Source organism: Eublepharis macularius, chromosome 2 (assembly GCF_028583425.1).
Source record: "Eublepharis macularius isolate TG4126 chromosome 2, MPM_Emac_v1.0, whole genome shotgun sequence".
Taxonomy (NCBI): Eukaryota; Metazoa; Chordata; class Lepidosauria; order Squamata; family Eublepharidae; genus Eublepharis; species Eublepharis macularius.
In genome coordinates this window covers 45,925,356-45,951,989 of record NC_072791.1, presented here as the reverse complement: position 1 = coordinate 45,951,989, position 26,634 = coordinate 45,925,356, and the positions used below count along the sequence as shown (strand labels likewise).

The window sequence follows — 26,634 nt, the reverse complement described above, 5'->3', positions numbered from 1 at the left end:
CAAAGGGTTGCCGTCGGAGATCAGCTATCTCCAGAATGGGAATTACCTTGTGGGGTCCTGCAGGGCGCAATCTTATCTCCCATGTTATTCAACCTTTGCGTAAAACCTTTAGGAGAACGCATTCACAGCTATGGAGTGGGATGTCATCAATATGCAAATGATATCCAACTCTATATCTCGCTATCTAGATCCCCACAGGATGCAGTAGAAACCTTAGATCACTGCATGACAGCCATAGTAAAATTGCTGGAAAATAACAAATTAAAATTGAACCCAGACAAGGCTGAAGTGATTTTTGTTGGGAAGTCAGAGATCTTGAAAAATGTACTCCCCACCTTTGATGGAGTTCGTTTGACCCTTGCAGACTCGGTGAAGAGCCTAGGGGTTATACTGGATCCCGCATTACTACTAGAAAAACAAGTAAAGGGAGCTGCAAAAAACGCTTACTACAATCTCACTCTAGCCTGGAAAATGGCTTATCTTGACACAGCCGACCTGGTCACCTGGATCCATGCTATGGTAACATCAAAACTTGACTATTGTAATGCATTATAAATTGGTGTCCCAAGTTAACTAGGAGGCTCCAATTGTTGCAAAATGCAGTGGCTCGATTATTATAAGGAGCGAGCAGGAGCTTGAACTCTCCCATCCTACAGCCGCTCTACTGGCTACTTATCAGTTACTGTGCTCAATTCAAGGCAATGTTTATTACATACAAAGCCCTTCACGGCCTTGGTCCAGCATACCTACGGGACCTCCTCTCTCCCTATGCCCCTCCACAGCAGCTTCGCTCATCTGAACAGGGTCTCTTGCAGGTGCCGGCCTGTACATGGGCGAAATCTTTCTCTGTGGTGGCCCCTACCCTATGGAACAGCCTGGCTGAGGAGGTCAGGAGAGCCCCCACCCTCCTGGCTTTCCACAAACAATGCAAAACTGAATTATTCAAAAAGGCCTTTTTTCTCAGCTAAGAGGGTGATATGGTAGGAAAGGGATCCCAGATGTTTCACTAAGGAGTTAGAAACCACAGATTTCACCATTATATTGCCTAACATATTATCTGTTGCTTTAAATAAGTACTCCTATATCTTACCTGTGCTTTATGTTCAGTGTAAGTCCTAGAATTATGTTCTGTTTCAGTAATTCCTCAACCCCATACTGGATCCTTGCTAATACTGTATCTTTGTAAACTTACATTATTTTACCCCATGGTATTGTTTATGGAAATGTTCTTGACGGTGTATGGAAATGTCTTCCCTTGTCCTTGCCACTAATTGTACTAATCTCACACAATGTAATCTGCCTTGAGTCTCAGTGAGAAAGGCGGAATATAAATTATATAAATTTAAAAAATAAAATAAAAAATTGTCCCCCTTTGGATAGTTTATATGTTGTTTAATATGTCAGTCTTGGAATTGTTTATGTTCTGTTTAGCATTTCTTCAACTCAGTTTTAGATTCCTAGTAGTTTTAAAGCTTTACAAATGTTCATTTATATATGGGATTACATTGTTTATTGAAATTGACTATGACTCACACTGTATAATCCACTTTGAGTTTCAGTGAGAAAGGTGGACTATAAATATCATAAATAAATATAATTCAAATTCAGAACATGTTACATTATAAAACATATATCATATACTAATAGCCAAGTGGCCCTGATCTGTGGATACTTAAACTTGGAAATTGGAGCCATGACTGGACAAAACAGATCTTCACACACACTAGCAAAATGCCCCTGGTTTGGAGAAAAATCTGAAAAAAATGGGTGTTTAGAAAAAAGCCCAAAAATGATAAAGAGGAGTTCCTGTATAACAACATAACATTCCATTTATATACTGCTGTTCAGGATAACTTAACACCCACTCAGAGCAGTTTACAAAGTATGCTGTTGTTATTCCCACAACAATCGCCTTGTGAGATGGATGGGGATGAGAGAGCTCTAAGAGAGCTGTGACTAACCCAAGATCATCCAGCTGGCTTCAAGCAGAGAAGTGGGAAATCAAACCTGGTTCTCCAGATTAAAGTCCTGCTGCTCTTAACCACTACACCAAACTATCCAGCTGCTCTCATGGCTGTTGCTAGGCAACCATAACAGTTTAGCCTCTATTCCAGGCTTCGTTTGAGTCAGTAAAAAGCAGGAGAGGGGGCAGGGCTCTTTTGGACATGCCCAGAAGCGAACATCAGGTGACTTGATACCACCTGGCATGACTCACCCAGGTTTAGAGTACAATGTGGGATACCCAGGTTTGAATCACTACTTTGCTGTGGAAGCTCACTAGGTAACTTTGATCCAGTCACACACACTCAGCCTAACCTACCTCTCAGGGTTGTTGCAAGGATAACTGGAGGCAAGCAGAATGATGTAAACTGCTTTGGGCCCCCATTGTGGAGAAAGGTAGTATATAAATGAAGTATATTAATAAATATAAATGAAGACAATTGGCATATAAAAGGTAAGTTTAGTAGGTTTGAAGGAGAGAAGGATATAGGTGAGCATATGGAAGCTGCTAGGAGGAGGGAAAGAAGAAATAGTGTAGGGGAGGGAATATGAGAAAAGTGAAGTGCCCCCTGCAAGTCCTTGCAGGTTCCCCACCATGCAACTGGGCCATAGGGAGAGGATGCTGGGTAGAAGGGAGAAAGAAGATGGGGGCAATCAAAGGTGGGTGAGGAAGGAGAGAAGGAAACAGGAACAGGCTATGGTGGGCAGGGAAGGGAAATATGACGTGGTGGGATATGGGAAAATGAGATGTCCCCCTGCAAGTCCTTGAGGGTCTGTTAGCAGTCAAACCTGCCCTCACGTTAATAGAAGGCTTATGAAAATGACAGTGTCATACGCCACTCTCCTTGTATGTTTTAACCATAGAAACACTGCCTAGCAAGTGGGAGCTGGAAAATTACTGGCATGAGTCATCAGGTGAGACTAGCTTTCAATCCCACACCCCTGGAAATGTGTAAAGATAAGACAAGTGTGTCTTCCAGGAGTTCCTCAGTCAATCACCTTCACACCCTGCCAATGTTCTCCTTGACTGCTTTCCCATTCTGGGCTATCCAGGGCTCTGATAGCACTCCCCATCTAGCCATCAGGGATTATCAAACATCATCGATAAACTTTAATTTCACTTAAGAAAGCTTAATCAAAGTTTCCCCAGTTCTTTGTCTCACCCCGGAGATGGCCATTAAGTTGTTTTGGGCAGAAGATTCAATCCTGCCACAGGATACATTCCACAGTATAATTGGGCTACCCTTCCACATTCGGATCCAGCATCCACCCTCAGACCCCCATCTGAGCCTCTCATTTTCCTGTCACAAAGTGTTGGTCGCTCAATGCTACTCTCTCAGGAACACACCCTTCTAGATTGGTAACTATTACCCAACCCAACAAATCTCATTTCCTCCCCGTTTTTCTAGTTTGCTGTGTGCGTGTGCATGTAGTGTGTAATCTGTGTGCAATTGGTCTTTGTTATTTTATAAATAAAATTCTTTTTGGATGAACATCCGCTTATTTATTAAAAGAGTTCTCTCGAGGAACAATCCCCCATATACACAGGTGGAGATCTCGCTCATTACCCCCTCTCCTTGCAACCGAGACCCCCATTTGGGTACCAGGTCCCCCACTTGTTACATGTCTTCTTTGGACCCCTCTAACAAAGTTGAGGGCAACAAACACACACATCAGCTGTATAACTAAACTGTGGGTGTTTGAGAGCTCTGCCTGGAGTTGGCAGCTCATTTTGTGTATTACAACTGCTACTGTGGTCTGCTGCATTTCTTTTGTACTATTACTGTATAATGCACACTTTTAAAATATGTTGCAGAGCTCAACATGGGTGCACCGTTTCATTCTTATTTTAATTCTTTATTTGTTGTTGATCAAACAGCCAGTTACTGGATAATTTTCATGTTATTTGGGTCAAATGGTTATGTTTTTATTGTATCTTTTAATTATGTATCTTGTTGGAAGCTGCCCTGAGCCCGCTTGCGGGAAGGGTGGGGTACGAACCAAATAAAATAAAATAATTTACAATTCAGGAGTTATAAAATGCATATCCCAAGTGTCCTAAGGATTAATCTGTGGTGTGATTATCATGAATACCCATACCAGAGTATGGATAATAGGTATTCAACAGTAATCACACAAAAAAAACCCTTTTAATCTGAAGGAAACCCACTACTAAGAAATAGGCAGCAAGTAGAATAATCCCAATTTAATGCTGGGGCCAATTCAAAACCTGGCAGCTGGTGAGTAGGTAAACTATTCAGATATTCTTATAGGCTTCTAATGTGCAAGTGTGGCTGTCATTTCCTTGTGAAATCTCAAAATCAGTCTGAACACAGTTTGTGCCACAAGAGAATGTCAAGAGCCAGTTCTAAAAGCCTGAGGAACAGTCACCATCCCATCAACTATTTAATGTAGCCTTACATGGGAAATAATATGAGAATAATTCCCATTATATGACAATCACACCATATTTTAAATATTTTTATTTATTGTACAAACTATTTACATCTATAGAGACTTACAGAATCTCACTTGAATACAGCCTGGAGCTGGCTAGCTGAAAACAGGCTCTGGTCTAGCTAAACTTAATAGATGTTGGTTTCTAAAACATGCAAGCTAGTTTTCAGAGACAGGGCAAGATCAAAGCCCTGTGGTATCCATTGCAATTCCAGCATTTAGAGACCTACTTGAGACAGTACCATAAAGTTAACCTCTACCCTGGAAACTGACATAGTTACATTAGATGGAACAAAGACAGTGAGAAAGGAACTTCAAAACTCACACATCTGCTATAGATGGCTAGAGCACAGCCTGTATCATGCCCCCACACTGGAATCCAGGCAACAGACATGGGTAGGAGAGAACAAGAAGCAAAATCAGATCCTCTGTATTGAAGTTATGAAGCCCTGGAACGATGGGACTGGCTAATGATGGGCGTAAAAGAACCCATGCAGAAGCACCTTATTAGCTAGGAACAAGCTGCACCATCCACTGTTCTGACTGTGCTTGTGTATGAAGAAAATCCTTGGCATCTGTACAGCTGCAAAAAGGCAACAAGTGCCAAATACATATTGTTATAGGAGAGTGGTTTCAAGCAGAGGATACCTGCTGAATTACCAGCCACTCGGTCCTTAGTATTAAAAAAGGACAGGATTCCTGAGGAAGATGTAGCAGAACCAACTTCAAGCCATGGCTGGAAAAAGCCTTCAATAGGTTAGGGAACAAGAAAAAAAAGGACAGCTGCAACAAGCAGCTCTCCTCAGCCATTCACTACAGCATTATCTCCTTTTGGTCCCTAAGGAGAGCAGTGGGTAGGTGCCAGAAGTCATTCAGGAACCTGAATTGCACTCTTTATACAAGTCATCTTTAGTGCAATATGATGGCATAAATATCAGCTTTGAAAAAGAGCTATTGCCTGAAGAAAAACGTCTGCCATGAAGGAAAATACAGTGGTGGTCTCTAAACAAGCCCCCAAAGGGAAAAGACTCCCTGAGCTGTCCCAATACTCAGAGTACTAACATTTTTTGGCAGAGTGATGGCTTGTACTTCTGTACAAATATGATCTGCATTCACCTATAGGAAAAAAATGAAAGCCTACTCCCCCCTTTAAATTCATATTATTTCATATTATCTTTAAAAAATGTCAATTTGTCATCTCAAAAAGCTGTAGCCATAATCTGGTTGAACTGGAAAAACTGGCACCACTGTCAACTATTTTTATTGAGTTCAATTTTATGAGACACCGAATTGAGATTCCAGCCTTGGGGGAAATCTCCCTTTGTCCAGACAGTTACAGTTGTTGCCTCCTCTCATTAAATAACCACCCACCAACATCTCTTTCTTGACTACAAGAAATGCACTTTAGGTGCCAACAGAGTATTGACTTCACAATCCACTCAGATTTTGGCTTTGCTGATGAGAACTGGCTACACCGCCAGCTAGGATCCCTGAATTCCCATTCCTTTATTGCCAAGGAAATAGGAGTAGTGGAGAAGTTGTAGTCAGAATTAGTCAGAGATACTGATCAGTTATACATGGCTGCTCCCACCATCTCCCAAATAGCCTGGAGAGTGGGTAGTACAGTAAGTTGTCTTGTAAGCCCACCTGCTTAAGTGCCTTATGGACAGCTCCAATTTAATCCCCATAAAAATAAATGGAATGTTTGGGACACAGAAAATAGGAGAACTGGACATGGGTTAACAACTCTGCCTGAAGCACGCTAATGAAATAAACTCTTGCTGTTTTGTGGTAGAGGTAGACATCACATCCCGTGGAAGATGAAGGTGCTAAGCTCTATCACTTGAATATACTTCTATACAAATAATAGCTGCCTCTTAACATACCACCATTACTTCCAAAGTACCCTCAAAGACAGGTCCTGGGATAGGCATTGGATCTCATGCACACTTATATTCATCCTGTATTAAGGAGGGGGGGAATCTCCTATTGAAGTTCATAATTACTGTCAGAACCAATGATTGAAAATTCCTTTTCCAGTTCAGTTGGTGGAAGTTACTGCTGCTGCCCAAATACATCCTGTTGCTAGCACCTGGCAGAGGTAGCACAGTGCCCCTGCCAGGGCCAGCCCTTGGGCTCCAGTGACAAAAATGCCACCTTCCCTTCCCAGCAAGCAATTGCAAGGTAGCAAAGAGAATTTAAAGCCCTAATGGATCAGGTACAAAAGGAGGAAGGGATGATTTTATGGTCCTTCTGCAATATCTAAATCGAAAAGGAATTATTTATGTGAAAAGTTGGGCCAATGCATGAAAAGGTATTAAGGCTTCCCATAATCTAGGAACTTGGAGCTCCATACTGGTCCATTTGTTCCCCAAAACAACCAATGTATTTTAAGTTAGAAGCCTTCTGCACCAGATAGCAACTTTTGCTTACATGCATCCTTCCTTCAGATGGCTGCACATATCACAACAGATGCATCTCACTTCATTTCATGTACCAAACTGAACTGAGGTGGAAAAGGGAAGAGGCAAGGTAAGCTCCCAATAATGTACTCCAGCTACTGGGAGGCCTCCATGAAACACTGCAGATAGACATTCCTGTTTGCATGATGCTTCTACTCCGCCTCCACTACTCCTAAGACGGGGTATTAGAATGAGCAGTGAAGTGGGGCTGGGCCTTGCCTGAAAAACAAAGGAAGCTAGATGGGTTTCTTTCTGGGCAATCAGAGCATGCCAAAACCCTCACAGCCTTCGCTGATGGCCAGTTGCAACATCTTGTGTACCTCTTCATAGGAATCGTAAGTGGGGAGGCACAGCTGGTTAAAACTGAAAGAAAAGAATAAATACTGATAAACACCACAAAACACCTACACTTGCATGATTTCAATAATTTTTAGGCAAGGCAATCTACTGCACTGGTATACAATAATATGCCATATATGTGAGCAGCTCAGTGGCCTTTAGTAGATCTCAAAATTGCAAGAACTAAAAGATACAGGAAGGGGCACTGTACATTATCAAAATACAGCTAACTACAGACAATTGAGAGACTTGCTATCGGTGTCTTACTGCCTCAAGAGGTAACTCACCAAGTATGGGCAGTTGGCAGTGTACTGTGCGTTGGAGCTGCAATGATCTGGAAAGATGGGCAGAGTGCAGCAAATCCTCCAGGAGGCAGCTGAGAAGAGCCAGTGGTGAACTGCAACAGCCTGGCCAGTTCTTCCTGTGTGAAACTGGAAACCACAGTCCAAAACCACCTCATAACCTAAAAGATGCAGTATGAAATCAGGGAAACAAAGGCAATTGCAGACCTCAGGGAGAAGAACCTTGTTAAAGTCCTTGCAAAACAAGCACTATATCCAGTTATACGGAATGGCCTATCACACATGCCAAACTGTTACCTCCTTACATTCCTGTATTTTTTTAAATGAATTTATATTATTTATTCAAAGCATTTGTAGACATGCTTTACCCTCAGAGGAGGTAACAATAAGATACATTATAAAACAAAATAATAATTAAAATAATCAACAAATTTAATTACATCTGATATTTCTTTGGAGGGGGGAGATATGATTTTGCAGCATCACGAGAATCTTCCCCAACAAAGATGATAAATAGTAAGATCACAGGAGCATGCAGATGGCTGTACTCCTCTTAATATTTAGACTGATCTAGGAGAGGTTGTTTCCTGTAAACCTGGCCTGAATAATATTTTTAATTCACTTTTATAATTTACTTTTATTGATTTACATAGTTTATACACCACTGTTTCCCCAGTGGGGACCGAAAGTGACTTATGCTGTCGTGTTCTCCATTTTATCCTCACAAGAACCCTGTGAGGTAGGTTAAGCTGAGCACATGATTGGCTCAAGATGGCCCAGCAAGGTTCTGTGCCAGAGTGGGAATTCAAACCTGGATGTCCCAGGTCCTACTTGAACACTTCAACCACACCACAGCACAAAACATGCATATAAAACAAAGAGCATTCCAGAGACTTTGGGGACAAAACCAAATGAAGATGTTATGAGATCATCAGAAAAGATGCACTTTAGTCTAAAAGTTTATATTCCAGTCTTTGCTTTTTCATTCATCCATATTTTCTACAGTTTTAGCATTTTAAATTTAGAAAGCATATTTTCCTTGTCAATGCACATTTGCAACCTTGATCCTTTGGGGATATGGCTTATTTCTACTTGCCTTTTCTCGGAAATGCCAGGAACCGCCCACCACCACAGCATGTGCTTTGAAATCACAGACACTGATGTCTCCAGTACCACACATCAGCAACTGAAGAAAACAAAAGTTAAGAAAACTGGGCTACAGGTTTTTTTCTTCAAACATCATTCAAACATAGCATAGCAAGTACATCAAGTGCTAAAACTCTGAGCTAGGGTCATGACTCTATATTTACTCTAATGGACTCCACAAAAAGAGTTCATTCAAGTTAAGAAGACTGAAAGGTACTGCTGTAGAAAAGAAGAAAAAGAAAGGGAGGAGCAACAATTATTGAAGCACAAAATAAAGGATGAGAATTCAGAGGACCGTAAGCTCTTAAAGAACCACAAGGTCATTTCAAAATAGTTCCTATTGTCCTCATGACTTAGGTGATAGAAGCTCATGTACTGCTACACAAAGTACCATTCCATAGATATCACACAAACCAGTATCAGCTATTATACATTTGGGCCAACCACTGCATAACCATTCAGTGTTACGCTCTTTTGGCCACAGCATTTCAAGGCCAAAAGAGCAGAAACATTCGTAAACAACTGCTACTCCCCATTTTAAAGCAACCTTAGGGACCTGGAAACTTGAGAAGACATCCTGAGCATATACAACATACAAGTTTGTGGTTAACAAAAATAATTGGCTTGGACAATGTTCATTTTCTACAGGAAGAAAGGCGTTTCGGTTGGGGATGTGGATTTCTTCCCACTAAAGACCCTCACTCATACCAGCACCATTCCTGAGGGTCCCTGAGCCCTGGCCACAGCATTTAAAGGGGTGCAGTGAGTTGTAAGGAGGAGGAGTTCTATTTTGCAAGGGGAGCTCTGCTTATAGCCCTCTAGATGTAACCTGTTGTCTAAATTTAAAGGACTCATAAGCAAGAGGCATTATTGGCTAAAATGCCCCTACTCCCAACTGCCTGCAAAGGTCAGTTTCCTCTTGGTGCCAGGCTGTATCAAAGAAACAGTGTATGAAGCTGCCTTATATGAAAATGGACCATTGATAAATCTAGGTCAGCACTGTCTACTCTGAGTGGCAGCAGTCCTCCAGGGCCTTAGGCAGAGAAAGGCCTTCCCCAACACTTGCCATCCAAGATCTTTTTGCATGGAGATGCTGAAAACTGGACCTGGAGCCTTCTTGTACTCGATCACCAAGACACAGCACACAGAAGGCACTACTGTTTAAGCTGTAGCTTCACAGATACTGAGGTTTGGAAGGAGGGGATGAAATGAGACAAAGGGAAGAGCAGTGACTCGACAGGGTTAGGGAGGCAGAGTGCTTTCTAAATTGCTCAGTGGTGATAAAGTACCACTGGTTAATCGATACATCCTTCTGAGTCAACATTAATTTTTATTGTGGGTGAACAAGATTTACCTGGTTTATGTGAACAGCTCTAAAAAGTAACTATGTACAGCATTTAATGCTGGAATTACAGCTCCTAATGCAAACTCCCACAGAGCCAGTTTGGTGCAGTGGTTAAAGAGCGACAGGACTCTAATCTGGAGAACCAGGTTTCATTCCCCAATCCCCATTCCTCTGCTTAAAGCCAGCTGGGTGACCCTGGGTCAGTCACAGTTCTTTCAGAGCTCTCTAAGTCCCACACACCTCGTAGGGCGATTGTTGTGAGGATAATAATAGCACACTTTGTAAACTGGTCTGAGTGAACGTTAACTTGTCCTGAAGGGTGGTATATAAATCAAATATTATTATTGTTATTATTAATCTGAGAATGAGAACAAAAATATGGCAGTTTCAAAGACGGAACCACCCAATCTTACCTCAAGTTCATTTTCATCAAAAATAGCTAGAAGGTTTTCAGGAACCAGCTCATTGAGACCTGAAAGAGAACAGCAGAATATGTATTTATTTAGAAAATAAGAACCATATGAATTAGAAAAGGACATCAACAATGTACACACCATATACTACATTACCTTTCAAGAAGTGATCTACTTCCTCTCTAACCTGATTGGCCAATCTGTACTGCGCAAGCAGATTCAAGTAGAAAATTTTGTTTTCATTAGTTACTGGTACTTGAGCACCGCCAGTTACCAACTCAACCACCTGAAACAATGAGAAACTGTTCATCTCCATGCAAATATATAACACCTCATAAATCCAAATAAATCCTAAATACATCTCTTGGGAAGGAAGGCAATATACTCATCAGATCTCAGAAGCTAAGCAGGGTCAGTCCTTGGATAGGAGACCACCAAGGAAGAATCTGCAGAGGATGGGAATGGCAAACCACCTCTGTTTCTTACTTGCCTTGAAAGCCCCTTGCTGGGGTCACCATAAGTTAGTTGTGATTTGATAGCACTTTACACTCACAATGTATCTGTTCCCTCCTGCTGAAACACTGTGGCATGCCAACTTTGCCCAAACGGTACAATTTCAACCAGTGCCTCTCACCTTCTCAAGTTGGCCCAATTTGTTGTATTTTTCCTCAGCAAAGACTAGTTCCATCTCACTCACATCATTGTTCAAGATGAAGCAAACTTTCGATTTATAAAACTCTGGGTCATCTGTCTCAAAATACTGAGAGGGAATGCAGCATGGATGGAAAGAGAAAAGAAATTAAAACATTTGCTGTGGAACCATGATTTTGTCGCTAAGCAATGCAAATGTGAAAAATGCTGTCACCTTATAATGCATCCGCAGTCCTATAATCTGAGCCAAGAAAGATCGAGTGAAACGAGCTCTCACTAGTTGCTTGTAAGCCCCTCCCAAAGATGACTCATAGAGACACTTTCCAACCAAGCGCCCCGCAAATTCATACACTTTCAGTCTCAAATGAGAAGGCCGATTGGGGTTGGGGTGCACCTATAAACAACAGAGCCCACAGTTACAAAAGTTACAACTTTGGTAACCTAAGCTACTGGGAAAGCACCCTTCTGCTCATACACTGTAGTCAAATGCCTTCACATCTTTGCAACAGTGCTTTTGAGGTAAAACTCAAGTATAGAGCTCTGTGAAGACTGGAGGGACCATCTTCTAGTCCGGCCCTAAACTAAAGAACATATAATTTAGTCTCAGTGCAGTACACAGAGATACTGTATGTAAAAGCACAGACATGGAAACATATGAAAACACATTATATAAGATCTGCTATGCACCTGAATTTCCTATAATTTGTAAAATGCTGCACACTGCCCATCCGCCAGCATTTTTACTATAAGCTCACACTAGTTTCTCCTCTAATTTAAATCTGTTTGCAGGTAGGCTCAGCTAAAGGGGTAAGCCAGCAGGTTTCCTGCCACTGAAAGACCTTGGACTACAGTATAAATGTTCAACCATAAGCCTCTGAATGGAAGCCTCAAGATGATATGCCTCTTCTTTTTCCACTAGTGAGTGAAGGAAAAACACTCACCAAAGCTTGGTTGTTGTCACTGAAGCGGGTGAAAAGCTGATTGATGGTGTCAAATAAAGTTTTGCAGATCAATTCAAACCACTCTCTGCGAGGGCCTCCCCAATCCAGGGCTACAAAACAGAAGAGGTTCAAGACCAATTAGATCTTGCAGCAGCACAACGCCTTCCAGAAATTAGCTGGCAAAAAAAAAGAAGAGATCCATCTCTCTTTGTGGAGTATTACTATAGTGTTTATGAAACATGATCCCTGACTACTTGGTGAGAGAAATGTAGCATCATTTTTTTCACATTAGTGCTTTGTATTGTTAGCCACTTTTGATAATAATGCAATATACTGAAGGGATATCTATAAATTAAAACTATAGCAGGGCTAAAAAAACTTGAAAGACCTTTTGGCTTTACTGCATATCTGCTACCTTCCCTTAAACTAGTCATGTAACCTATGCCCAATTTTTTTGATCTCTAAAATGAGAATTATTTTATATTGGATTTGTAAGATATTATGGAAAGCTTCAAAAATGTTGGTCATGAATAAGACAGTACAAAGCCAAACACTCCTCTTATCCTCTTTCCTTCCCCCCACCCCTCAAGTGCACAAATGATCTTGCAGTGGCAAATGAACTCACCTTCTTCATCCTGGAAAACGACTTCAAAGTTTTTGCTCCAATCAGAAACAGAAAAATTCCGTGTTGCTTTCAGAGACTGGGAATATGAAGGTAAGTATGTTAACAGCAATGACTTATATTTGTAAACCAGAAGGCAGACACGAGACCTTAGGCACTAACTCTAATTTTCAGCCAGGAAAATTCTTCTCACACTGAACTATAGAGATCACTTAATTTTGCAGTGGATTAATATTTCCCACTTATCCTCTGTAAATCCACTCCACCATGTAGTTCGCTGGATGACCCTGGGCCAGTCACTCTCAGCCTACCAAGCTGCACAAGGCTGTTGAAAGGATGAGCTCCTTGGAGGAAGTGCAGGATAAAAATGCTATGACAATCAGGCTTAGAACAGCAGTTAACTCCTGTTATAATGTCTTCTAGGTATTCAGATACAGTTCTCCTATTCTTCCCAGAACTACTTCTGCTTCCCTATTTATCAATCCATTTTGAATTTGGTTTCTATATTTATGTAAAGACACATACATAGCTTAGCTTTATGTTGAAAAAATGTTTCACTTCTCTGTTCTGATGCCACTTTATAATCTCTTTTTAGCTTTCTGCAATCCTGAAAATTATACTCTTGTTTTTCACCCAGCTCCTACATATAAAAAGCTGATTCAGTATAACTATACACCAGATGCACTGTATCTCCAGTTCATGCTTCTGTTCTGCTGGGATTGCATGGCACAATAAAAAAAATCCCAGTATAAATGCTAACAGAGATACAGAGGCATGGGGTGGGGAGAGAACAGGAAAACTGAATCCTTGTAGGCTTGTCACTGCCACCATTATGATAGCAAAGTGGGACCATGGGGAAGTGTAATTTTTACTGGCTTGGCACACATTGGTTTAATACAATTGTGCTCTTGAAAGGTTCATCACCTTCATTATTTAGCAGCATACTTTCTTAAATGCTCAGAAAACCAGTTGTTTCTTGATTCGTTCTCATAATACGTGCTTAACTTTCTAAAGCACTGATTCCACAAGACTAAGTTTGCTTTAAACAAAGCCTTGGAAGTGACTAGAAATACCTAGGCATAGATTCTCAACTCTTAGACTCGTGGGAACAATTGAGTAGTTGTTGTTTCTGGTTGCTTACACTTAGCAGGCAATGATTCTAAGCCTTTTTCTGCTAAGCAAAGGCCTACTCTCTGGTAATATTCACAGTATCATCCTCCACATCAAGTATTTTAATTTCACTCACATCAGTTCCCTTGATCAGATCTGTCATCAACAGCAGAACTAGAGCTAATTGTTTTTAAGAGTTTGCATAACAGAGAGACTGAGATTCAATGATAATTGCTTTTTAGAATTAAGAATGTTTTAACAGTGAGTCATTAGCAATAAATAACAGATCTATTTGGAGCTCCACGAAGAAGCTAAACGCAACATTACTGCATCATTTCTGAGCCAGAGTCAGTTCCTCTTGGGATAGCATACATAGCTTTCAAGTTGAGAAGAACTGTATGGACATGCAACAGTAAATCCTATGCAACTCTCAAGGTAACAATATGAATAACCCTATAGGTGGCCCTACGGAGTGGATACTCCTGCTCTCCACCAGCTTTTTGACATTTTGTAAAGTTCTCTTAACTAGCTACTCCTGATAGATCAAGTAAGGAAGCTATGAAGAATAACATACTCCTGGGCAGAAGCAAAATGGCGACAGACCGGTAGTACACAGGCTTTTGTGCTCCCACGCTGGCTGTTTCTGTGAAGGCAGGTTTATGAAAATAAACCCCAAGCCCGTCTCCTAATGATAGGAGATGTATCATCTAGGCATGCAGAGGAATATCAGAGGATATTTGAGTCCTTTTAATTAGGGGCTTAACGATCTTCTGGCTCTTCTTTCAACGCGACTACACCAAGCAAGAAACAGTCCATGCCAGCAGATGCCAAGTAAATCAGCCTTGCTAATTTCTTTTCTGGATCTTGGACTCGCTGGGACCTTATTTCTTTTTTCTTTTAAGTGATTTGTTCCTTCTCTCCCCCCTCCAAGAGACTGAAATTTTATTTTGTATCCTGTATCTGTGCTCAGGACGAAAGCTATTTCAACGCTATGTTTGCTAATCAACTTAGCATTGATGAATGTACTATATATTGTCGAAGGCTGTACTGACTGAGAGATAAAATACTGACTGAGATGAATGTACTGACTGAGAGATAAAATAATTGGGATTTCCTCTCTGGCAGGTTACTGATAAAAAAGAATTGAGTTTGGGAACTCAGCCAGTATTTTACTCTGCTCTTCTAATTGTTGGGAATTTTGCCAGATCTTCTCTGTCCTTCTTCTTTCACTTTGGGCTTGCTTTACTAAACTTTTTTTAGAAGGACTATGACAGTGTGTTTGTAAACAATCAGTTGGTTTCAGCATATTACATTATTGGGCCAACCTGGACTGTAAATCACCTAAAGGGAAGGATTCAAAACTCTTTATATCAGAGACTTAATAAATTTGTGGACATAAAAAAAGGGCGGGCGGGCGGGGGGGGGGAATATGGTGGATTTTGGAACTGTGTAGTTCACTATCTACTGCCATCTGCTGGACTGAAAAATGGTAGCCATGAATCAGCCTTGAGAAGAAATTATACAGAGGATCTCTTCCGCCCTCACAAAGAAACTGGAAAGTTTGCTAAGCGAAGTAAAACAAGATTATGGAAGTATTTTGGCCAACATTGGTCAAGGGGAGAAATATACACCAAAACTAAGTTCACAAGACAATGAACCAGTGCTGGTATCTCAACAACCTGATCAGGCCATGGAAGGAGTTCCTGAAGATCTTGATTATGGATTTGAACTATTTTCTGGACTGTCCAAAACAAATCAAGCATCTCAAAGAACCAATCAAGTCATCCAAGAACTCAAAAAACATTGGGAGAATACTACTGATGTGGGAAGGGGGACTGAATTTCGATATTCATTACAAGCAGATTTGGAATTAAGAAAAAACAATTTAGGCTTCCATGAAGACTCTGTGAAGGATCAATGGTGATCTTGACCCAGGAGGTTCCCCCCCACACACACACCGAGATTCCAAGGATGACAGATGCAAAGGAGATACTGAAGGCACACATTCTTTTATACGCAACTAGGGTTGATTATCTTGCAAAATTGACATCCATTTACTTGATATATAATAAGCAAAGTATGCTACATAGTAAAGTCTAAGAAAATTTGGTATTTATAACAAAAAATAAAAATTAGTTTAAGAGGTAAATTAATTAAATTAGAAATTTATGAGGCTAATAGTTTCTTAGAATGAGTAAATGTTGGAACTAATAGTAACTTTTTATTATATTATGTGCAAAATTGTCATCAATTGCCTCACATATAACAACTAAAAAAAATTAAAATAGCAATTTATGATAGTAAAAGCTTTCCAGAATGAGCAAATGCTGGAATTAAATATGGGGAATCTTCCCTTTAGATAAATGTAAAATTTAAAAGAATTTTTTTGTCTGTTTCTTCTCCCTGTTGGAATATCATTTCTCTTTTGCTGAAATATCATGTTTCTTAGTAGTTTCTTATTATTTTGTATGTTAATGGATTAACATATTAAATAAATAGCTAATTCTTTTACTGAAGATTAGTTTGCTAATTGTAGATAAATAACCATAAAAATGAATTAACTCATTGTTGACAGAGGGAAATTTTTTTATTGTTTTTTATTTTTCTTAGTTCAATTACTTATATACTTGCCTAGAATAACTGTTAAGTTTTGCTTTGTTTGAACTAATATGAATCTAATGTTGATAAATACTATATAGATGCTTATAGTCTCATTTATGTAGGATCTTTAATAATAGGTGGAAGTATAATCTGTATTGCTGTGGTCTATCAGCTTGGAATTGAGGAAGGGGTGTGAAAGAATGAAAAATAGTTCATATATTTTACTCATATTTTGTTGGTACTACAATGTATTGTTATTATTATTCAATGTATTTACAGCATATATAATCTGTTAGATTTATTTAATAGCTTTCTGTATAAGGTTCTATGCACTATCAATTGTTTTTTCTATTTCTTAAATAAAATCTACAATAAAAAAAAGAATAACATACTCCTGCAGCATCTGAACAAAACAAGTCAATACTTGGTGGCAGCAACAATGGCATCACCACAAAGGAGGCTGCCCAAGAAAAACTATGATCCTTTCTACTGTACAGGCCAGCTTTCCATTTCATTTCTACCATGTTAGAAAGGACAGATAATACAGAATTATTTGTTCATGGCCAATGCTACAAGTCTTGGAGAAGGGAACAGAGAAATATCATCCTAGCTACATCATACTCTAGCCTATTCTGGATCAGTGTGAAACAGGGCTCATTTGGAGGGGGAATGCACCGGAACGCTGTTCCAGTAGTTTCCCAAACAGTCAGGTGGCCCTGCCCACCTGACTTTGAAAAATTTGGGGCCGTTTAGGCCTTGATTGGGGCCAAAATGGCCCAAAACCGCCTGGATCGGGTTGGTGCCAAGCGGGGAAACACTCCCCTGCCTGGCACCAACCTGATCCTGGCTGTTTAGGCCCTAATCCGGGCCAAAACGGTCCCAAAATGGCCATTTTCAGCAATTTTGGGCCCGTTTGGGCCCAGACTGGGGCCTAAACGGCTGGGACTGCGTCAGTGCCAGGAGCAGGAAGCCTCCCCCATGCAGCACTGACCTGATCCCAGCCATTTAGGGTCTGATCTGGGCCAAAACGGGCCCAAAATGGACATATTCAGCCAGTTTGGGCCCGTTTCGGCCAGGATCAGGGCCAAAACCATCGGGATCAGGTCGGTGCTGGGTGGGGGAAGCTTTCTCCACCCGGCACCAACGCAGTTCCAGCCATTTAGGCCCCAATCCAGGCCAAAACAGGCCTAAAATGGCAGTTTGGGGCCCAATTCGGCCTGCATCCAATGAAACCGTCCTGATCAAGTTAGTATGAGGTGGGGGAAGCCGACCCGGTGCCTGCCATTTCAGTCCCAATCTGGGCCCAAAATGGCCATTTTTGGCCATTTTGGCCCCCTTTTCCACTGGGATCGGGGCCGGAACGGCCTGGATCGGGTCAGTGCCAGGCGAAGGAACCCTCCCCTGCATAGCACTGACTTGGTCTGGGCTGTTTCAGCCCTGATCCAGGCCCAAACAGGCCCCAAATGGCCATTTTTGGCCATTTGGGGCCCGTTTCAGCCGGGATCAGGGCCATAGCCCCCAGGATTGGGTCGGTGCCTGGTGGGGAACCCCTCCCCTGTGCGGCACCGACCCAATCTGTGCCTTTTGGGGACTGATCCAGGCCAAAACATGCCCAAAATGGCCGTTTTGGGCCCCTTTCGGCCTGGATTGGGGCCAAAACGGCCCTGATCAGGCCACTGCCAGGTGGGAGAACACTCCCCCCTCTGGCAACAGCCGAATCCAGGCTATTTTGGCCTGTTCAAGGGGTGTGTCATATGCTAATGAGCTATGCTAATGCGTTATGCTAATGAGTTCCAGCCGCTCTTTTTCTACGAAATGACCCCTGGTGTGAAAGAACATGAATGCCCTCTGGAAGAGGAAGGGAACAGTCTACACAGCCTGCTCTGAGAAACACACCACTTTCTAAAGAATTTGTATTATAGATATACTCACTGATTCCAAAAGACTGTGACGGCTGACTTTCAGAGTAACCTTGGAGTGGGGTCTCTTCATGTGCACTTGACGCAATTCCCTCTGGAAAAAGTTTACTTTGTCTTGAAAAGTTTCTGAACCTCCTGAAACCAATAATCTTATGGTCATATTTCAATTAACAAAGCACCACTAGCATCAAGACTATTCTGCCACGGAGAATGTAACACAACATTTGAGCTTCTTCTCACATTTATGTTTACAGCTAGTCAAGTCCATGACTCCCTGATCACAATAATTCTACCAAAACTGACAGGTTGCTTAAGCTGTCCCCAGAAGGGCTCACAATCTAAATATGAAGAACAAGAATATAAGAGATGGCTAAACATACTAAAACTGCAAGCATTATTTCACAAACTAAGCCCAACCTCTTTCTATCCACTCACATTTTCTTGTCCCATTATTCTCTCCCTTTCCCCACACCTATATTCTTGCGTAAATCCCAGCTCCTTCTCACATATATTCAGAGCCTCCAGGTTCAAATCTCTATTCACCTTCTTCAATCCTGAGACCATAAAAGGAGGCCAGACATTTAAAAAGGAGGAGGGAATGAATAATATCTACAGGAACATCTGCTGCAAATGTGCCAACTTCTTCAAAGGAATACCAGAAAAAAAAACAATGAGCTGGAAAGCAGGAGGATATGGCTTGTGATTGTTTTCTGGTCACTTAAACAATCCTGAATTAAGCTAAACTCCCTTTGCTAATAATTATAACAATATGTTATTAGAGACTGTGCAAAATGCACAAGTGATACAGTCTCCAAGGAGAATGCTTGCACTCTGTACCAAGTTAAAAATGCGAGTAGTTGTTTCTGTTATTTTATGCCAATTAAGATGCATTAGAGACTAAGCCATAGACGCTTATACCCCTTACTCTCTTTACCTATATTTTTATGTAGAGAGCGAATGAAAGTGGCTGCCAGGATGTTCCTCTCCTTGCAACTGAGCTCGACGGGGGGCTGTATCCCATCATCCACCACCAGTGTCAGCAGCTTGTGCACAGGATCAGGCCCATGGTAAGAAAACTAGCAGCAAAGAGATGCAGGAAAGGGGTGAAACCATCATTCACCAGAAAAGCGCAGCACACAGAGTAGATGTAGTAAGGTCACCCTCTGTACACATTCCCTTGCCCTTCTATCCAGAGCCAAGGCAGCTATCAAACATTCAGATAAGATGTTGCTTTTATCACCTCTGCTTCATGCAGGAAAAGCCTCAACAAGAGGGACCAGAGCTAGATGTTTCACAAGGGGCAGGAGAGAAAATTATAAAGACAGAAGATGAAAATTATGACCAGGAGCAGACTGCAGCATAAATGGAAACCACAGAAGGCTCCCAAGCTTGATACAGATATGACAGATGATTTCAAGTGCCTATGATTCTGGTTGATAAATGGGAATAATGCATTTTCCCAAAAGCCTCTTCCTCAAAAAAGACAGATACCAAAGTCCACCACTCTGCACACGGGAATTTCAAAAACCCACCTTGGTTCCAGGACAGACTCTAAAGGTAAAGAGGCGCCAAGGGATGATCTTCAAATAGAACTCCTTTACAGAGAATTGCTGTGAAGCCAAAGAAAGCTATTAATGAACGCAATACTGCAAAAAGTTTCAACAACAGACAAGCAAAAAAGTTCAATAATGGACAAGCCCAAAGAGAAAACCTTTTCTACCAGAGAGAAAAATGGTTTTAACAAGACTGGGCTGCACCAACTCTTTGTATGTACTTCCCTTCCATTAAGCTATTAAAATAAAGAAAAAAGGTGTATGTGTGTGGGGGGGGGGACTTTTGTACAGTATACAACAGCAGCACCTATGCTGCAATGACTGGGCAGACAAAGTGGAAGCCTCCCCCTACCAAAGAAAGTTGCATGAAACTATTAGCCTGTGGGTTAACATGTTTTCCAAACCATCCGATGCTGTCTATCCTTACTAACTTCATGCACTTTTGACATCTCAGCAACATCCCATGCTTTAATTGTCAATTTGTTTCTAGTAGGCATGATGACCATATTACATTAATTCCTCACAATTAGAATGTTTTAGCAACAGTCAAAACTAGTGATTTATTCATAATATTCATATGGCAGTCCCTCCCCCAATTAACACAAAAAATGAACACCGCAGGCTGGCAAACTGCAAAGAAATTAGTGCAATAGAAGATAATCACTTTACTTCTCATTTTCTCATCCTTAACATGGCAGCAGTGCTCTAAACTATATCTACCAAATTCAGTCACAATTCAAATCTCTGGTTAAAGGAAGGTTTGGACAGTTTGATTTTTAGTATCTTCATGCAAAGGTTCCTCAGCTGTTTTACAGTACTATGGATGATTTCCCAGAAAATAGTATCAACAGCCAAAGATCAGATTGAAGTGATTTTTATTAGTTAACAGCAGACATACAAAACAGAAGTAATAGGAGCTGTGCAAAATTTGTTGCCGTTTCCTTAATATATTCTTACCTTGGGTGAAACATAGCAATACACTTTTTTTGGTTTCTTGACTTTCTCAGGGGTCTGACTGTCAGAGGGAGAGTCCTCATCCTCATCTTCAGTAGCATTGGAAGGGCGGCGCTGAGAAACACCCAAATGGAGGGGTGGAAGGTGCCACTGTGTGTTGGCATAGCTACTAGCATTGTAAAGATAGGCCTCAAAGTAGATACTGACCCCTGAGGTAGAAACATTTCGCTCTACAATATTCTTCTCATTCTCTGCAACATACAAAAAGATGAGCATAAAGCCTAATGTGGCCAAAACTCACAAGGTGATATCAACACTGCTGCCTTACATTCACATCATTGGCCCATCAACGTCAGTATTGTGTACCAAACAGCAGCAGCTCTCCAGGAAGGTCATTCAACTGCTACATGATATTTTTAAATGAAGATGCTGGGGACTGAACCTGGAACCTTCTGCATGCAAAGCAGATGCTCTACTACTGAGCCATGGCCCCTCCATGAACTAACAGCTGGATATTTAAGCTTGACGGTGATTCCTGCGGAGGGGGGGCAGGGGGGCAGGGAGAATTATTGCAAGGGATCCACAAAAACATATGCACACTATGCATTTTCATTCTGATCTTTTTGCCATTATGTATCTTCGCAATCAACAGTTTCAATTACAACTAAATTCCTCCCCTCAAAAAATTTCACATATTCACTAGCCACTCATTCTTTGAGAGTTCTAAAAACAATAAAAGGGGCAGGGAAGCACAGTCTGATCGTATTTCCTTTAACATTATATACAATTATTCTTCTTTTGGGGTACATCACTTTTTTGCTTGAAATGCAAAGTTCTGTTTATTTATGATCATTTTAAGGTTGCACTTTGGATGCCAGTGTAAAAGATTTCTCTTAAATTTGATCCTTATTTATTTTGTTTTGGCCAATGGAAGAGAGGTTGCAGATTAGACAAACAGAGCTCAATCCAGAAATAGCAATTATGCTCAAATTCCATTGAAATCAATATTAGAAAAGGTTGATAATAATAATAACATAGCATTCGATTTATATACTGCCCTTCAGTACAACTTAATTCCCACTCAGAGCAGTTTACAAAGTATGTCATTATTAGACATGGGCACGATCCAAAAAAAAATACCGATCAAGCTGATCGTGCATCTGCGCTGGTGACGACCCCAGATCACTGATTCACTCCGATCAAGTCCCGTTTCCGATCTGGGAGGCCAAAGCGGAGGGGCGCGCCCCCCCACACACACTTAGAGCAGAGGGGGGGAAAGTTTTTAACCCGGCGACGAGCCGCCTCCCCTCAGGGAGGGGACGTTTTCTCACACACACACACACACACACACACACTTAGAGCAGGGGGGGAAGTTTTTAACCCGGCAACGAGCCGCCTCCTCTCAGGGAGGGGACGTTTTCTCACACACACACACACACACGCGTGCGCGCGCACTTAGAGCAGAGGGGGGGGGAGTTTTTAACCCGTCCCTGCCTCTCCAAATAGAGAGAGAGAGAGAGAGAGAGAGAGAGAGAGAGAGAGAGAGAGAGAGAGAGAGAGAGAGACACCCCGTCAACTAGTTTCAGCCAGCTTTTTTAAAAAAGCAGGGATAGAATCCTCCATTCCTCCCCACCCGATTTTAAAAGCAAGCAGCCAGTCTTCCAAAAGCATATTTTAAACAGGAAGAAAGTAAAACTAGGATCCACATGGATCCTCGCGGATCCTATGGTTTTTTAAATAGGAAAAACACAAATGAAACATCAAATCACATATCAACTTCTTGCAAAAAGGATGCAGACACATGGCTGAGAAGCCAGGAGGAGCGAGATATCTCTTTTCAGTGTTAACTCTTTCAACGCACTGAATGAACTCAGGAGGAGAGCGCAAAACAGCTTCAGTTGATAGCTGCTCTCAAAGCCAGGGGTTTTTGTTTTCATTCAGTGCGTTGAAAGAGTTAACACTGAGAAGAGATCTCTTCTCAGTGTTAACTCTTTCAACGCACTGAATGAACTCAGGAGGAGAGGAGCGCAAAACAGCTTCTGCTGATAGCCGCTCTCAAAGCCAGGGGTTTTTGTTTTCTCTCTCTCTCTTAACCCCTTCCTCTCCCAATCACTTTGCTTATATTTTTCTCAGGAAGCCACCTTTTCACTCACAACTGTTTGCTTTTCCTCGCTAGGGGAAATATTATCAAGTTTCTTGCCTTAAATTTCTTTTGCTAAAAAGTTAACCTCCGTGTGCAGTAAACCTCTGTGTGCAGCATGAAACCTCCGTGAAAGAAGGAGGGCAAACAGAGCTCAGGCATTCCCCTGCCTCCGTTGCCAGGGGAATAGATTGTTGGCGCCTGAATGTCTAGCTTCCCGATCCTATCACGATTGCCCCGGTCCAGCCCCCTCCCGACCGCTGGATCGTTTGCCGTGGAAGACAACGATCCACCAGGTCACGATCGGGCAATTGCCATTATCATGGAGTTTTTTTTATCGTAATGCAGGTCATGCCCATCTCTAGTCATTATCATCCCCACAACAATCACCCTGTGAGGTGGGTGGGGCTGTGAGAGCTCCAGAGAGCTGTGACTGACACAAAGTCACCCAGCTGGCTTCAAGCAGAGGAGTGGGGAATCAAACCCGGTTCTCCAGATTAGAGTCCTGCCGCTCTTAACCGCTACACCAAACTGGCTCTAGAACGTACGTGTTTGAGGGAACTGGCAACTAAAAGCTTCAATTTCTTTTCTTGTTGAAAAAGAAAAGCAACTTGGGGGAAGAGAATATATGAAGCAGAGAAGCAGTGGGGGTGGGGGAGAGGGAATGATTAACCCTTTTCCCTCCAGCTGCTTCTCCATTCCCAACTGTCAACTCTGAAAGAACTTTTTTAATTGAAAAGTTTTAGAGTACTGTTTACACACATATGCCTGCAATGTGTAGCTAAGCAATTTTTTTTTCAGACTGAACCGATGGGGAATGCACTTTATCAATGGAATGTTCCTATATAGTTTCACATTAGTAAACTCTTTATTCTTTGCCTCACTCAGGTACACAATTCAATGAACCCTTGTTCCATAATGGTTTTGCAAGGGTTCATTTGCCTTTTTTATCATCATTACCCCCATGAAATCAACAAGAGGACAAGAGATTCCACAAAACTGCCACTCTTCCAAGAGAGAGAACCTGTGAGCATGGTACAATAGCTACAATGTTAGGTTTGGAATGGGGAAACACAAAGTTGAAACCCCATTCAGTTATTAAACCCACTTGGCTGACTTGGGTAAGTCGCTACTTCCCTGCTTAGCTACCTTACAGATTTGCTGCATCACTAAAGCGTCAAATCTTGGGAGGAAGGGTGAGATATAAATCCAACAAATAAAAAACAATCAATGGTAAATGCTGTAGTAGGCAACAGCATTAAGTGGATGAGTTGAAATGGAGGCAACTGTGACATTCTTCTCAACTTACCACTTAAAACAATGATGTCAAACTCTCCATTGCTAATAGGCTGGCTTTGGTAGGAGATGCAGGCACGGAAACACCCCCTACGGAGCACGGTGAGTCTCAGGAAAACCTGACAAGTCTTTTGATTTGATACCACAGACTTTTCAAACAAAACATCAGAAGACTCCTCTTCTTGGGGACCAAGCTAGAGGGGGAAAAAGTATTTTATTAGGATAAATTGGTCTATTTCTGTCTTATCAGGGCCAGCACATGCCAATCTTACCTCATGGATGGAGAGGCTGTAATTGTGCTCATCTATCAGCGATACTGAGTTACTGGTAGGGTTATCATATTCATCTCTAGGGACTATCTGCAAAGTATGTGGCTGCCCACAAGTCAGCACCAGAGTGGAGAAATGGCAAACAATTTTGGTTTTGGATGGAACCACTGTCCCTGGAATAAATTAAAAAATTCAACTTAGCATCATGCTGGCGTTGTAAGAGACATTCATAGGGAATTAATAAAACATTGATAAGACAAAATGAAAAGAAGGTTACCCAAGTAGAATTTTAGCATCACCATCTGGCAGACTGTTAGTTTTCAATTTTGTTTGAGCACAGCACAGATTAATACTCTAATATGGGTGACCACAGTGCAGCACTTAGCATGGTGCTCTCTTAATTAAGGATTCAAGAACCCCAGAACTAAGTTAGAACCTGACTAAGGAATTAAAAGTTCAGAGGGTACAGCTAAGAAAAACTGAGACTATGTGCCAAGAAGGAGATATGTTAAATAGCAGTTAAATAAGTCAGTTACTGTAAGACCCTTTAGTAAATATCTGAAGGCAAGAAACAAGAGAAGTTCAGAAGTGTGTGGTTAAACTAGCCAAGCATCTATGAGGGAAAATTGGGGAACAGCTTGAGCAAAGTAATAATCAAAACTGGATCAACTGCTTGAAGTAATATGTAAAGATAGTGAAGAGAAAGGCAGTGCATGAATGCTTATTAATTATTAAAACTTGATTAAGCTTTTTCTTCATATGTACACTTCAAAGTAAGCGTCTTGGTCAAGATGTGGTGATACAATGAGCAGAAGAGACAGTGGCAACAAGATGGTGCAGCTGAGCTTCTGAGCTATTCGCCAAAAGTAGAGACATTTTCCCTTTAAATGAGGACATTGAGGCCCATGTAAATGGAGAAAATACCTAGACAGGAAAAACTCAGAAAGATACAATCCCAAGGAACCAAATCTGTTTCTCCAACTTCCAATGCAGCAGGGGCAGAGCTAGTTAGGACCATGGGTGTCTACTTCTTACTTGCCATCCTGGAGAAAACTAAACATATTATCTTTACCACTGAAATGAATGCCTGATCATCTTGTAGCTTTCAACAGCTACTATTAATTCTCTATGAGTGAAGTGTTTTTAGATATTTTAATTGATTGTTCACTACTGCTAGAAGAGTGTGCTATTGTGTTTAGCAAACCAGGTTGATTCATAAATCTAACCAACTGCGTGCAATAGAATCCTAAAGAGAACTTGGGACACTGTAGCTTACCCAGTGAGAAAAGCAGACTATAAATAACATAAATAAAATGCTAAATAACTGTTAAAAGAAAATAATAGTAGCAATGGGGCATATAATCAGTATGAACGTTTTCCCAACTATGTCTTGCTTACCCTGGACTTACCTGGCTGAAAGACTTTGTAATAAGGGCTGTATGCCACATTCAATCCCCCAATTTTTACACTGATCTCATAGCGCCCAGCCTTGCGCACAGTGAATGCCACCTTCACCACATTTGAATTGGATTCCTGAAGTACTTCCTGAGTCACTGGAATATCCACTGCTAGCTCGACGTGGCAGATGTGGACTCGTAACCCGACAGGACGATGAGCAGGGAAGGGTTGACCATTTTTATAGAACAACTGCATGAAGAATTAAGAAGCCCAGGTGAACAGCATGCCACAGACATAGTACAAACATGGTCAATTTTGTACCAGTGAAAAGGAAAGGACCTCAAAGCTCCATGTTGTGAATCATGCCCCAAATTAAGATAAGGTTCGTGTAGTGGAAGTAACTCCAAGCTTCCAACATGCTTTGATAGAAGTGTTTATATGATTTAAAAAGAAAAAAAGACAACTTTCTCAAAAAATGCTTCAACAAAGGTGATCTCCAAATTGTATGCCTGTATATACAGCAGTCTCAACAAAACTAAAGCCAGAAGCAAAGTGGACACAGCTACATCTTTTCAGGTAAATCATTAAGCTTAACTTGCCTAAACCTGGGAGCCCACAGAAACTTACTACAAAAGCATATGAGATGCCCCTAAACTTTTCTCAAGTCTTTGGTGATGATACACATCAGTATGGAAAAAAATTCAATCTGTGTAGT

At 41.3% G+C, this 26,634-nt stretch overlaps 1 protein-coding gene across 2 annotated transcripts in view; it reads right to left on the bottom strand.

Moving 5' to 3' along the window:
- Positions 1 to 4,466: 4,466 nt before the first annotated feature.
- AREL1 (apoptosis resistant E3 ubiquitin protein ligase 1) overlaps positions 4,467 to 26,634 on the bottom strand; it is a 30,151-nt gene continuing 7,983 nt past the window's right edge. Inside the window, exons 5-20 of one of the 2 annotated variants that reach the window (XM_054971587.1) lie at positions 25,931 to 26,168; positions 24,525 to 24,694; positions 24,266 to 24,446; positions 20,820 to 21,067; positions 19,842 to 19,919; positions 19,244 to 19,385; positions 18,323 to 18,444; positions 12,683 to 12,758; positions 12,058 to 12,167; positions 11,331 to 11,510; positions 11,100 to 11,225; positions 10,622 to 10,751; positions 10,466 to 10,524; positions 8,658 to 8,747; positions 7,547 to 7,722; positions 4,467 to 7,283 (exon numbers count right to left, since the gene is read on the bottom strand). In XM_054971587.1, coding sequence (XP_054827562.1) covers positions 7,181 to 7,283; positions 7,547 to 7,722; positions 8,658 to 8,747; positions 10,466 to 10,524; positions 10,622 to 10,751; positions 11,100 to 11,225; positions 11,331 to 11,510; positions 12,058 to 12,167; positions 12,683 to 12,758; positions 18,323 to 18,444; positions 19,244 to 19,385; positions 19,842 to 19,919; positions 20,820 to 21,067; positions 24,266 to 24,446; positions 24,525 to 24,694; positions 25,931 to 26,168 — 2,229 coding nt within the window. In that variant the 3' untranslated portion in view covers positions 4,467 to 7,180. The remainder of the gene's footprint in view (positions 7,284 to 7,546; positions 7,723 to 8,657; positions 8,748 to 10,465; positions 10,525 to 10,621; positions 10,752 to 11,099; positions 11,226 to 11,330; positions 11,511 to 12,057; positions 12,168 to 12,682; positions 12,759 to 18,322; positions 18,445 to 19,243; positions 19,386 to 19,841; positions 19,920 to 20,819; positions 21,068 to 24,265; positions 24,447 to 24,524; positions 24,695 to 25,930; positions 26,169 to 26,634) is intronic. The other variant, XM_054971588.1, reaches the window with a different exon arrangement.